The 14357-nt window shown below is 34.1% G+C and overlaps 1 protein-coding gene across 4 annotated transcripts in view; it reads right to left on the bottom strand.

Annotated features, from left to right (window-relative positions):
* The window catches only part of TRPM7 (transient receptor potential cation channel subfamily M member 7), a 123895-nt gene that overhangs the window by 53902 nt on the left and 55636 nt on the right, over positions 1 to 14357 (bottom strand). For all 4 annotated transcript variants that reach the window (XM_058541553.1, XM_058541552.1, XM_058541554.1 and 1 more), the window contains exons 12-19: positions 11392 to 11526; positions 7273 to 7326; positions 4560 to 4700; positions 4142 to 4276; positions 3009 to 3289; positions 1690 to 1918; positions 433 to 588; positions 212 to 355 (exon numbers count right to left, since the gene is read on the bottom strand). In XM_058541553.1, the coding sequence (XP_058397536.1) occupies positions 212 to 355; positions 433 to 588; positions 1690 to 1918; positions 3009 to 3289; positions 4142 to 4276; positions 4560 to 4700; positions 7273 to 7326; positions 11392 to 11526 (1275 nt within the window). The remainder of the gene's footprint in view (positions 1 to 211; positions 356 to 432; positions 589 to 1689; positions 1919 to 3008; positions 3290 to 4141; positions 4277 to 4559; positions 4701 to 7272; positions 7327 to 11391; positions 11527 to 14357) is intronic.

Consider the following 14357-nt stretch of genomic DNA (forward strand, 5'->3'; position numbering starts at 1 on the left):
TTTCTAGTTCCAACTAGAACTAAGATTTATTATGTTTATCATTCTATATGATGGCAATTTGGATGAAACTAAGCCAAACTTATTGCTCCTTTAAATGGAAAATAGCTTTTCAGCGATCTAAGTTATAGCAAAATTAACATGGACTCTAGACCAAGGGTGTCCTAAAGCCTATCTTTTAAAAACATTACGCTCACACAATTTAAAAACATACCGTGTTAAACCAGAATTTTACAATTGGTGCATGATAAAAGGCATAAAACTTTCGCGTGATTGGAAGCTTTTTTGATTTTATTTGTATCTCCATTTCATTCTTTCCTTCATTACTGTCCAGTATTCTTATTTCTTTAAACATCTCCTAAAATAAAAATAACATTTATTGTACATTTATTCACAAAAAATTTATATTTACTTTAAAATTTATTTCCTCCTTACCATGGGAATCTCTTCTGTTATGTTTTGAAAGTTGTTTTCGCTGTCTTCCATTGTCATCTGATGGGCATCTTGAGATTGTGGAATATGGGACATTTCAGCTTTAGTTTTATATTCTAGCATTAATATGGCAGGTGGAACTAAAATGCTTAATATGACCTAAAAATTTTAGAAACACATATAAGTTTACATTTTAAAATTAATGACCTTCAAGAATATAATAAAAGCAATAAGAAGGGGTTAAATATCCTGATTGTTAGCCATTTTGCCCCTGGTAGTGTAGGGAAAAAAACAAAAACTTCATTTTTTACTTACATATTATATTTAAAGAGGCCCAGGTTGAATTGTTTTAAGGAGTAACATTTGATTATTATGATATGAGGGTACAGAAAAGATTAAATAACTATTAAATTAAAAAAAATCAGATTACAATTTGTTCAGAAAATACATTTTTGTTTAAACAAAATTCAAGCTTTACGAAGTTGCTATGTGCTTTATTTTATCCTAAATATCTCTCTGCAAGGGTTCCACGTCATAACATGATTACTCAGCTTGTGCCTCTATAAACAAAAAGGATTATTTCTAAAATCTTATGTATTACCTACAAAATCCTAAAGCACAAAGAAATTATAATTGTGCATCAGGGTTTCTATTGGTTAATCTTTCATCATAGTTTTTAGTAGATGATTAGTATTTGTTATCCACTTACAATGGTCAATGGTTAAACTACTTGCCTGATTTGTGCCTTCTAAATTTCTGTACCTTATTTAAGATAAAAGATAATAAAAAGGAAAAGTTTTAAGTAATATCTCTCGCAATGACAAAACTGAAAGTACCAGCCTACATTTTACGAAATCCTTAACCATAAAAACCGGGAATATCCAATATACTTCAAGTAAATTAAATGTAACAGATTATTAAGTTAGTAGATAGGTAGTGAATTTTAGAATTTGGGAATCATCTTTTCTTAAAGTAGCAACTTTCCTCATGGCTGCTCAGGGCTGTAAACACCAATACTTCTGTTTGTTGCCCTCATGCTTCTGGCTCAGATAGGGGCAACAATCATTACACACACCTGAAAAGGATTGAGAGTGAAGAACAGGAGGAAAAAAAGGCCATTTCATGCCTCTTGGGATAAAATGTCAAGTCCACCACCTCCACCATCCTCATAAATCAAGGCATTTTACTATACATCTAGGCCAATTTTCTGTTCTTTTTACCTAATCACACACTTCATGTAAAATTATTTCTAAGATATACCTTGTACCAGGAATTCTTCCTCATATTCAGCCTTCCCATCCACATATCGGATAACAACATTTGTGTACAGGTGTGGGCTACAAAAGGTCTAAGTCTTGAAGAAACTGCTAACTTAAGGCAGGTGGAATTACTCCAGTTTTTCAGTTCATAAGTGAGCAATTTCATAGCCATAGTTTCATCTTGTCTGAAGGACTGTTCTAGTAATTCAACTGCCAGTTGACCAAAATCACTATCAAAAGATAAAAGCCAAAACATATTTAGATTACCAAACTGCAGTTTTAAACCGCTAGTCTTAAATTCATTCATAACATATCCCAGTTTTTAATATTTCCACACACACAGTTAGGGAACTGTGAGGCATTACAACCATAGCAGCTCTGTGTTTTCAGATATTTACTATTATGTGAAAATCACAAAATATTAAAATATATCACATTAAGAACAGGACTGACTGACTAAATAAACAACTTAATTAATTAATTAAAAAAAAAAAAACAAGACTGAAAAGGTGACTCCAGATCACTTCCCCCTGGTTCTGGAAATAAACTTATACTCTTCCAGGAAACCCAAAACTGACAATGTTCAGACACTCTGTTCAAAAAGTCTCTATACAGTATTTAAAACGTAGAAAAGAGTTGGTATCCAGTAGAGAGGATGAATAATGTGAATAGGGACTAACCTAATCATAAAAAACATCTGAATTTTAAATCCCCAGTAAGTGATCATAGGATCTCTGCTTGAGTTAGTTTCAGTAACGACTCTTACTCTCTTCCAAAGACAGCCCATTTTAGGGGAGAGGTGTCCTATTCTCTATCATAAAGCTTCCTACAAACTACCTTTCCAGTTGAACATTCTATTACTCCCTTAAATAAACTGTAAACTTCTGTGAACTGTTTTATTCCTCTATATATGTAGTTCCACCATCTGAAATGCCCTTCCAGTTGAATTCAATTCATTTCCTTAGAACACAGCTCAAACCTCACTTTCTTCCTTTTCTTACCATGTCAGAAGGAACTTTTCCAAATCTAATTGCTACTACATGCAATTATCAAACTGACTTCTGGCATTTCTTCTTTCTTGCTGAAATATTTAACCCTGAATTGCAAACAATACAATAATCTCTTTTTTACATGCATAGGCAGCAAAGTTTCTTTCTGAATTTTTAAAAATACCTAATATATTTTTAAAATGGGTTTCTCTTAATTATACCAATAAAATTATCCATCTATACCCCACTTAGTGCATGGCACTATAACCTCCACTTAAATACAATCTATTTTGTATTTTTAAAATGTTTCAAATGATAAAATATAACTTACTTGGAATACTGTTTCAATTCTTCTGAAGTATCATCTACGAGGTCACTCTGCTTTGCTTCATACGCCATTGAACGATAGATCTTACAGGCAACTAATGCTTTAGCCATCGACTCTTCACCATGCTGCCATAAAAAACGAGCCATGACCTGCCTCTTCATAAGGCAAGCCCAAATTAACAGTTCATTAAGTGGATAAGGAAAGCGCTTTGTTTCTGGGTCATCAATATCTACAATTTCATCTTTGGTTCTTTTCTTCTTTCCTTCTTCCACAGTTGTATCAATCTTCAAGGGAAAATAAATGTTATAAGGCCCATTATAATAAAGCCAAATGACATTCATGTGAGAATTTTTATAAAATCTCGCTTTATGCTATTCTTTAACTTCATTTAACTGCACAAATCAAAATAGTATAAATTTTATGTACTTGATATTTATCATTGCTCAAAATTCATTTTATAGAAACAGCATTTCCAAGAACATGTCTTTGTAACAAAGTTTTCCAAGATTAAAGGGCCTAAATATTTCAACTGATATCTGATAACACACAATTTTAATGAAACAAAAGTTTTGAGAGCCAGTGCTGATGGCCTAGTGGTTAAAGTTTGGTGTGCTCTGCTTCAGCAGCCCAGGTTCGGTTCCCAGGTGCAGAACCACACCACTTGTCTGTCAGTAGCTGCTGTGGCGGTGGCTCACATAGAAGAACGAGAAGGACCTACAACTAGAATATACAACTATGTACTGGGGCTTTAGGGAGGGAAAAAAAAAAACGAGAGAAAGACTGGCAACAGATGTCAGCTCAAGGTGAATCCTTCCCAGCAAAAAAACAAAAAAATAAAGAGTTTTGATAACACCTTTGCCTTGCATGTTGTCAAGTGAAAACAGAATAAAAGGAGGCAGTTAAGCCTTTATCAAAACATTTTAAAAATTGTTATCATCATAGCTAAATAAGAAAAATTTAATAGAATCACTAACTTACGATGAATATGTTTTGGTATGCGAAAATGAAGAATTAAACATATAACTAAAAAAAAAAGATAAGTCTTACTCTTTAGTAGCTTTTTGTTTCATAATACTGAGTAATTTAGAAAGAACAAAATCCAAAATCTAGAAAGGGTAATATTTAAACAAATATACCTTTGGTCGGTACGGCTGTGCTGTTTTAATGAAATGATTATGTCTCATTCTTTCCTTTTTATCTTCCCTATTGCTGAAAGATTCATGACTCTTGCGCAACTGAGGAGTGCTGCTGGAGGTATTTCGGCCAGATCTCTGAAAATGAAAGCTTGTTAGTTTTTACAGATTTAAATATGTTGATATGCTACAAAAATTCAAGAATCAATTTATATATAAGTATAAATGTGTGTATACACACAAAAAAATGTATTTGTTTATGATTTCAATTACAAAATATTTCTAAGTACTCAGTTGAAAATCTCATATTTTTAAGACAATGCTACTTTCACCATCGTAATATAAGTAATTTTTAACTTTTAAAGTGTATGAGTTAATTTTAAAGCACATATATATAGACTTCCCCCCAAATATTACATACCCGATTATTTCCACCAAGACTATTATATATTAATCGAAAACGTTTCCGAGTGTAGGTGCATCTATAGGTTCCTCCCATAAGATATTCAATAACAAGTCCTATATCAATTAGAGTGATCTTATATCCCGGAGGAAGATTTCCCTGGAAACAAAACATTAGTTTTAAATGGACAGGATAGTATTTCTCAATATTTCCATGCTAGGCCTAGAAATATGCCTACTCTCCAAAATGAGAAATGTTTACTTGTTACAGGAATCTGGAGTTGCCAGCAGCTATCTTTACAGGAAAAGGGAGTGACTTGTTTTTCCATTTCCTTTTATAAAAAGAAGGATTCTAAAGTTTTGAAGTCTCAAAGGTGTGGCTCAGGACGGGAATACGGCTTACAGCAGGAAAATAATTTGATCTCTCCACGGCCCTAATCCTCCATACACAGAGGCAAAGGAACTTCTAAGAGCCAAGTATTCCATTTTCACTGTGGCACATATCATAAATGGCATTTTCCTGCAAAAATAATGCTATACATGTTAATTATATTTCCAGATGGGCCCATAAATACTTTTAAGTATTTTTTAACCCAAATTATATTGGCTATCTTACAGGTTTCATGAGTTTTTATAGCCTTGTCTAGGATTTAACTACTACTTGTAACACTGTTTAGAACTAAGACTTCATTTTCCCAGGGCATCAACTTACAAATAAACTTTTGGAACATAAGCCATTTGTGAGTCTGGAAAGAGTGCCTGTTTCAGAATCAAATATTTGGTTAATTTCATTAAGTAATCTTAAAAGGGTTTAATCATCAGAAGATTTATATACATTAACGAATTCTGCCCTCTTACCATCACCATTGTTTCCATTTCCCTAATTATAACTTCACGAACTTAGTTACTTTTTAAAACGCTTACACTTTTTATATTTTGGTTTTATCTGTGAAGTTTCTAATTTTGAGATATCTAAATTCTTTAAATCTCTGATTTAAAAACTAATCAGAAAACATTTTCATCTTAAATGCAAGATTTTTGTTTTTATTTTATCTTAAGCAACCTCAAAATAGGCTTGACGATTGAGGATGTCATGTGTGATATTTTTAGTTTTGCTTTTAAAATCTGACAAATACCATTAGGATATGAGCCTACTTGAATGGGAAATATTTAAATTAAGGAAAATAATGTGAGCTATCTAAAAAAAAAAAATTATGATCAGCAATTTCTCAAACTATACAAATAACTCTTATAAAAACTCAATTTACTAATCTGAATCAGAAAATATTCCACTACTGCCTTTACTTTAGGATTTTTCACTTATGGAAATTAAAAGATTGGGCTTATTATTATACCCACCAATGTAAAAATAGTCAATATATACCAGATCTCACATTTGTTTCCAGAATTAACTATAGTTCTTTCTGTTAACCCACATAAGTAAATCATAATGCAACTATGTTTCAGAAACCAGTGGACTGAAGGTTGCCTCCATTACTCAAGCTTTCTGAGAAGAAAAAAAGGTTTTATTATTTAAACAAAAAAAATTAATATGAAATGTCGAGAATAGGCAAATCCACAGAGATGGGAGATTAACAGTTGTCTAGGGTAGGGGACAGAGGCAAGGACTAGAGAAGGAGCAAGAATGAGGAGTGACTGCTAATGGGTACAGGGTTACTTTCTAGGGTATTGTAAATACTGTAAAATTAGATTGTGGTGATGGTTGCAAAACTCTGTGACTATACTAAAAGCCAATGAACCATACAATTTAAATGGATGAATTTTATGGTATGTGAAATACATTTCAATAAAGCTATAAAGAAAAGCATATGCAAAAAAACTTGAATTAGAGAAAAACACTTTTTTAAGTATAATAAGATCTAAGTTCTTCCTATGGGATGCTAGTTTAGTATTAAACAAATTACAAAACTCAGAAAATTAAAACAGAAAATGACATTTCTATCTTCTCAGTTTTTTAATAGTACACACCCTTAATAGCAAGTAAAACTTTGAATGAAGAATTCTAGAAAGAAAGCATTTTAGTTCAGAAACTTAAAAAATATTTCATATATTTTTTATCTTTTCATCAAGGAAAATGAAACTATTGGATACCAATAATTTAAATGACTATAAAATTTTTAATAAATGTTTAAAACTATTAATTCACAAAGAATCCCAATAGAAGAGAAGAGGAATATCAGCGCATCAAATTTAGTCACCACAGAATTGCTTTAGACCATGACAGTATTATATATTCAGTCACTACCAATAATGGATCTTAAAAAAGAGTGAGTGAGTGCACAAGCATGCACATTTCAGCATTGTTACTGGCAAAATCTGCTATGAAGATCACCATCCAGTGTTTCCCTCAATGTCCTTATTCAATGTCCTTTACATGCCCAGGGAACAAATTTCTTCTGAACACAGAGAAAGAAGATACATTTTATCAATGATATTCCTTTTTGGACCAATGAGCATTATGAAATTCATCACACTCTACCTCGGACAACTAGAAGCTCAGGAAACTTGCTCTAAATTTCATCAACTTTCCTTTTTCTTGATCTCTGAACATATTATGCTCTTTACTTCTATGTTACCAAAAGGGGACTTTGATCTAAAAAACATCATTTTATTGTTATTTTTAAGATGTATTCAAATTAAATGCTTTTCGGAAACAAAGTACAAATGATTTTTTAAAATAACATTTTTTGAAAATAAAAATAATCTTGTACCTGTTTGACGTCTCGAACAAGATGAAATAGCATTGGATTAGTTGGACCTTGTTTCTTTAAGGAGAAAAAAATTAGAGTAAACTATTATTTTTCTTTTAAAATAACAACGTCCCTTTTTGCTACTTATAGAACTTTTATAAAGCTTCTTGCACAAATTACATTGTTTTTGAGTTAAATATGTTATGCTCACAAAATGGAACAAAGAAAAAGATATAATCATTTCATACTGTCATGGTTACCTTCAACAAGATGTATAATTTAAGTTCTTACATTTTTACTTATGTAAAAACACATAAGACTTTGTGTTTTCTAAAAGTCATGCAAACACTGCAAGCTTCACAATCATATCTTAAATTTAATTTACATTTCACTGATAATGGAAGTGAACACTCTCTTCCTTCTTGTTAAAATGTCTGTAACTGTTTCTGCCACTAATCATCAAGTTCTGTCAATACTTTAAAAATTTTGGGTAACAAACTTTTAATATTTATATATGTGCCATCTTTTCCCTATTACCTTATTTTCACTTATGTATACTATAAGTAGACTAAACACAAGTTTCATTTTTACAGTAGTCTTATTTTGATGGTATCCTGTATTTCGAAACAATACCCAAGAGTATATCTCCCCCCATCAAGACTGAGGTAAAAGGGCCAGAAATGTATTCTTCTAAACTTTGTAGACAGTGCTTTGGCCCATCCGAAATTTACTGCAATGAATTCTACGCAGCACAAATTGAGACTTATTTTCAATACTTTAAATCTATTGTTTAAAAGAAATAGCAAATGGGATTTTTCTCCCACCAGTGAGTTATGGTTATTTTTTTTTTTTTTTGAGGAAGATCAGCCCTTAGCTAACATCCATGCCAATCCTCCTCTTTTTGCTGAGGAAGACTGGCCCTGAGCTAACATAGGTGCCCATCTTCCTCTGCTTTATATGGGACACCGCCACAGCATGGCCTGACAAGTGGTACATCGGTGCGTGCCTGGGATCTGAACCCAGGCCACCAGCAGCGGAGCACACGCACTTAACTGCTATGCCACGGGGCCGGCCCCGAGTTATTGTTAATTTTTTATGAGGTTATTCTGGTAATCAATTCAATCTACTTTTCCATTTTGATCATAAATACTTGGTAATACATTTTCAAATCTAATTGGTAAACCTATTATTTCTTTGAAAACAATATTATTTTCTTTGATATTCTTGGTTTTCAAATTCTATATAATATCTAAAGATGACTATAACTGATACTGCACATGAACTATATTTTACCTTACACTTTGTTCTGTCTTTTTATAATATTTAGTCTATCCACTCAAGAGTTCTCTCTACCATTCTCCCCCACTTTAACTTTTAAAAAAAAATGTGTCGGGGGGCCGGCCTGGTGGCACAAGTGGTTAAGTGCGCGCACTCCGCTGCGGCGGCCCGGGGTTCACTGATTCGGATCCCGGGCGCGCACAGACGCACTGTTTGTTGAGCCATGCTGTGGCGGCGTCCCATATAAAGTAGAGGAAGATGGGCACGGATGTTAGCTCAGGGCCCGTCTTCCTCAGAAAAAGAGGAGGATTGGCATCAGATGTTAGCTCAGGGCAAATCTTCCTCACTAAACAAACAAACAAACAAACAAATAAATAAATGTGCCGGGGTTGGTCAGGTGGTATAGGGGCTAAGTTCGCATGCTCTGCTTCAGCGGCCTGGGGTTTGCGGTTTCGGATCCCGGGTGCAGACCTACACACCGCTGATCAAGCCATGCTGTGGCAGGCATTCCACGTATAAAGTAGGGGAAGATGGGCACGGATGTTGGCCCACAGCCAATCTTCCTCAGCAAAAGGAGGATTGGCAACGGACGTTGGCTCAGGGCTAATCTTCCTCACAAAAAAATTAAAAACAAATAAATGTGTCTTCTAAATTACTACAAAATATTCCACTATTTTTGAAGTATTAGGAAGTTTCATTGTATTTTCTCTAACAATATACAATCACACATAGAAATGTAATTTCTGGAATTCTATTTTATCTTTATCCATTAATATTTATTCATTAAATAAAACTTCTTAGCATAAAATAAATATACTTTAAGACAGCAGTTCTCAAAGTGCGGTCAGGGACCTTGCAGGCCCCCAAAACTCTTTCAGGAGATCCATGAGATCAAAAGTATTTTCAGAATCATGTTAAGATGTTATTTGCATTTTTTCATTCTCATTCTCTCAATGTTCAGTGGAGTTTTCCAGAGGCTTCTTGATGTGTGATATTGTGAGATTAAATTCAAAAGCAAATACGAGGATTCAGCTGCCTTCTATGAAGCCATACATAAACAAGATTCATAAAACCATAAAACTATTCTACTCTCCTCACCAATTTTTTTGCTTTCTTGAAAAATGTTATGTTAATATGTAATGGGTTTATTATTATTACTAAAATACAAATTAACAAATATTTTCAAAATTTCTTGGTTTTACACTCTAATATGGTAAATATCAACACATATAAACAAAACCTCTTTAGAACAGCTCTTTGAAGTCCTCAATAATTTTTATGTAATAGGACCCTGATAACCAAGAAGTTCAAGAACCACTGCTTTATCTTAAACTTTAAAAAATTTTATCAATAATTGATGCTCAAAGTAACTATTATCTAATAGCTCTGAGTTATACAATTAAAAAAATTATTTGCCTTGCTAATGGGATCAATTTTTATTTTTATTGTTTTATATTCGCTTTACATTTCAGGGATAAACCTTACTTCAGCACAGTGAATAATCCTTTTAAGTTTTACATCTGTTTGCTAGAGACAGCAGAACGCCAACAAAGTTCAATGTAACTGTGCTAGACACTATTAAAGGGAAAAACATGGGGGAAAATAAAGAAATAATCTCTACTCAAAAGAAATTTACAATTCACAGGGGAAGATACAACTGTACTAAAATAACTATGCCATTGGGCTCCATGGAGGCAGTGCAATGGCATTTGAACAAAGTTCTAAACAAGGAACAAAATTTTACTAAGTGGGAAATAGTTGGAAGAAAAACACAGACCAGCACTGCGTAAACAGCAAATACTTTTTTTAAAAAGTTTGTATTTTTGGGAAATAGTAGGTAGACAATGTAGTTGAAACAACCAGTATGAGGGTATGGGGGTGGGAATAAAAAGGCCAAGTGTACAAGAGGCAAAATTTCAAAGTTTCAAAAGCTGGAGAGCTTTTTCTGGGTATTATTCCATACACATTGGGGAGCCATCAAGTTTTTAAACTGGGGAAAGATATGGTAAAATACATGATTATTAGAATAATTAAAGAACTGATTTGATCAAACACTAGACAAGGAGGTTAGATTACTGAAGTAGTATAGACGGGAAATGATTGACTAGTACAAAGAAATCAGGAATGAAGAGGAGGTAAACAGGGAGAAACTGATGAATGCATGGACACAGCTTTGCAGAGAGGTCAAAGTTAGAAAGCTAGGATCTGGTCATAGTGCTCCTCAAGGTATAGCTCAATTAAATTCATATTAGTAACATGGAAAACCAATAAGAAGGGTAGTATTTACCCTCTCCAATGCCAGGGACATGAAATTTGAAATGAAATAAAAAAAGGCTTTGCGAAGGGACTAATTAGCTTTTATGAGCTCTTCAGCATAAAAATGAAAAACAGTATTGTAAGTAAAAGGCGGACACCACAAGGTCAAAATCATGAATGTAAAAAACAACAAGGAGAAAAGAAAAAGCAGTATGTAATTTCTCCGTTAGGTAAAGGAGTCAAAAGAAATTTGGTGTAACAAACGACCACCAAGAAAAAAAGAAAAAAGCAAGAAATATAATGATTCTATAATTAAGAAGTTGATCCTTTAGTTTTAAAAAGGAGTGAGGGGAGGAAAAGGGAGATAGAGTTGTTAACACTATATTTCTTTCCTATGTGGTTATGGTGACAGCGGAGGTCTCCAGAAACAAGGAGAGGGTTTCAGACTGTCATACAACCAATCCATACTAAGACTGGCTATAATTTTTCCAGGTAATCGAGGAAGGTATTAAAGGTTTTACCAATAGGACTGGATACGTTCAGGTAAAATGACACTTTCCAAAGATGATAAAACTTAGTCAACGAAGAATTTTAACATACACTTACAGTGTTGTAAAGTTCTTCCAGTCTAGGAATGGTAAGGAATTTATGCATGCTTACTCCATTTTCAATAAGAAGTTTTACAAATGCAACTCTATCCATTACAAGAGCATCAAGCATAGCTTGTTCCAAGGATCCAACCTAAAAGAGAACCAAAATTAATAAATATGTCTCACACATTGTAACTACCAAACAGTTCTAAATGCAAGTCCTTAGGATTTACACCTGTTGTTACCAAACAGCTTTAGAACAAAATAAAAAAAAAAGTAAAAGGCTTTTTACTTAAGGGATATAGGGAATAGATGAAAAGATCTCTCTAGAGTAGCACTCCCCAAAGGACATTCCATAAACATCATTTCTGTAGGAGAGCGAGTGTTTTTACATGGGAAAAAAAAACAAGAAAGAATTCATCATCAAGTAAATATGGGGGAAAAATACTTTAGAGCAATGGTTCTCAATGTTTAGAAAAGGTTTTTTGGAGGGATCACTTCAATAACTGGAGGATACTACTAACATTTAATGGGTTGAGTCAAAGGATACCAGAAATCATGCAACATGCCAGACAATCACACTCTAAAAGGAACTGTCCCAGATCTTACACAACTTTCCATTATCCTATTAGACACTCACGAGTGAAAATCCCTAGTAATTCCGCTTTACATATAAACACAAAGTATTATCATGGTTTGTCCTACAATGAACTTTCCAAAAATACACTACCATATAAGTCAGTCAAGATTGTATTTAGTTTTACTTTTAGAACTTGAACAGAAATTATTCATTCTTCGAGAAAAATCACATCTCTTAACAGCAATATAACCTGTGCCATTTGAGTTTAATATAACACATGTATATCAGTCAGCATTTGTAGTTGTCCCTTGTGAAGTTCTTAGGGACTCTTTTACAGGCTTTAACAGACTTTGAATCAAATACTGTTAAATTAGTGGAGATATAAATACAGAGATTTCACTGAATATCATTAATAAAGGTTCTTTATTAATAGAATATTAATATGCTTAATATTACTTTAATGATATCTCATTATTGCTTCTGTATATTTTTAATATTTTGGTACCATATGATAAAAAAAAAACTTTCCAGTGAAAATCAATACCAAAATCATTGGGGTTTTTTTACCTGTTTTTCAATCTTATTCTGATTTTGTCTTCAGAAGTTTTTCATACAACTATACAACTTCTCTACAGCAGCTTCTATTACCATTTCTTTCTCCAATCTATCCTCTATTTCCATCACTTATCAAAGGATATGGTCTCCAAGATCTTTTTAAGTACAAGTCATGTGTCACTTAACGACAGGGAATACGTTCTGAGAAATGCTGCTGTTAGGCGATTTTGTCGTTGTGCGAACATCAGAGTAGAATTACACAAACCAAAATGGTATAGCCTACTACACACCTAGGCTATATGGTACTAATCTTACGGGAGCATCATCATATATGTGGTCCATTGTCGACTGAAACATCGTTACGCGGCACATGACTGTACAGAGACTAACTGCATGCCTTATATATAATGGGATTTCAAGATGGAAGATATGTTTTCTGTGATATTTTTCACCACCTAGTTCTTTTTTTTTTTTTTAAAGATTTTATTTATTTTTATTTTTTCCCCCCAAAGCCCCAGTAGATAGTTGTATGTCATAGCTGCACATCCGTCTAGTTGCTGTATGTGGGACACGGCCTCAGCATGGCCGGAGAAGCAGTGCGTCGGTGCGCACCCAGGATCCGAACCCGGGCCGCCAGCAGCAGAGCGCGCGCACTTAACTGCTAAGCCAAGGGGTCGGCCCTCTCCACCTAGTTCTATGTCATAACAAGAAAAACGCTTTGACATTGCACTTAAAAATAAGGCCCAACTAATTTATAAGAATGCAATATTTACTCATTTTCTCATATTAACAGCCTGCAATTTATCATGCATGTTATTCCTATTTTAGTTAAGATTATTTCATTCTTTCATCACATAAAAATAATTCTGATTTGTTATTACTTACTCTAACGTTAACAACTTTTGTGTGTGTGAGAGGAAGATTAGCCCTGAGCTAACATCTATTGCCAATCCTCCTCTTTTTTACTGAGGAAGACTGGCCCTGGGCTAACATCCGTGCCCACCTTCTTCTACTTTATATGGGATGCCGCCACTGTATGGCTTGATAAGCGGTGCCTAGGTCCGCACCTGGGATCCGAACCTGTGAACCGAGGGGCGCTGAAGCAGAGCACGCAAACTTAACCGCTACGCCACCAGGCCGGCCCCAACGTTAACAATTTTTACTCTATTGCCCACTTGGTCTTATGTCTGCTGTTTCCCTGTCCTGTACTTGTAAGGGGTGTTTTTCTGCTCCCCATTTACCAATAACATTCCTGCATTAGTCTGCACTCACAACTGCAGCATTTACACTGATTCTACGGATAGTAAGTGCAAGCACATGATTACTGATTATGTCTTTTATCTGTTGCCATTCTTGAACATCTTCATACTGAAATATCTATTTTTATTATAAATCATTTTTGTTTCTCTGTTTTTATTACAATTAGGGCATTATATTGTTTTTTTTAAATTGTGTAGTAATTTTTATAAAATTTTGTTTTTGTATAATAAAAAGATGCATAAAATTTTTCTTTTAAAAAAGAAGTATTGGGGCCAGCCCGGTGGCGCAAGTGGTTAAGTGCGCGTGCTCCACTGCGGCGGCCCGGGGTTCGCCGGTTCAGATCCCAGGCGCGCACCGACGCACCACTTGGCAAGCCATGCTGTGGCAGCGTCCCATATAGAGTGGAGAAAGACGGGCACGGATGTTAGCCCAGGGCCAATCCTCCTCAGCAAAAAAAGAGGAGGATTGGCAGATGTTAGCACAGGGCTGATCTTCCTCACAAAAAAAAAAAAAAAAGTATTCAATTTGAGCTTATAACCATTGCCCTGGAACAACAGCAAAGTACAACAAAATTTTCATATCTGAGA

Source organism: Diceros bicornis, chromosome 5, assembly GCF_020826845.1.
Source record: "Diceros bicornis minor isolate mBicDic1 chromosome 5, mDicBic1.mat.cur, whole genome shotgun sequence".
NCBI lineage: Eukaryota > Metazoa > Chordata > Mammalia > Perissodactyla > Rhinocerotidae > Diceros > Diceros bicornis.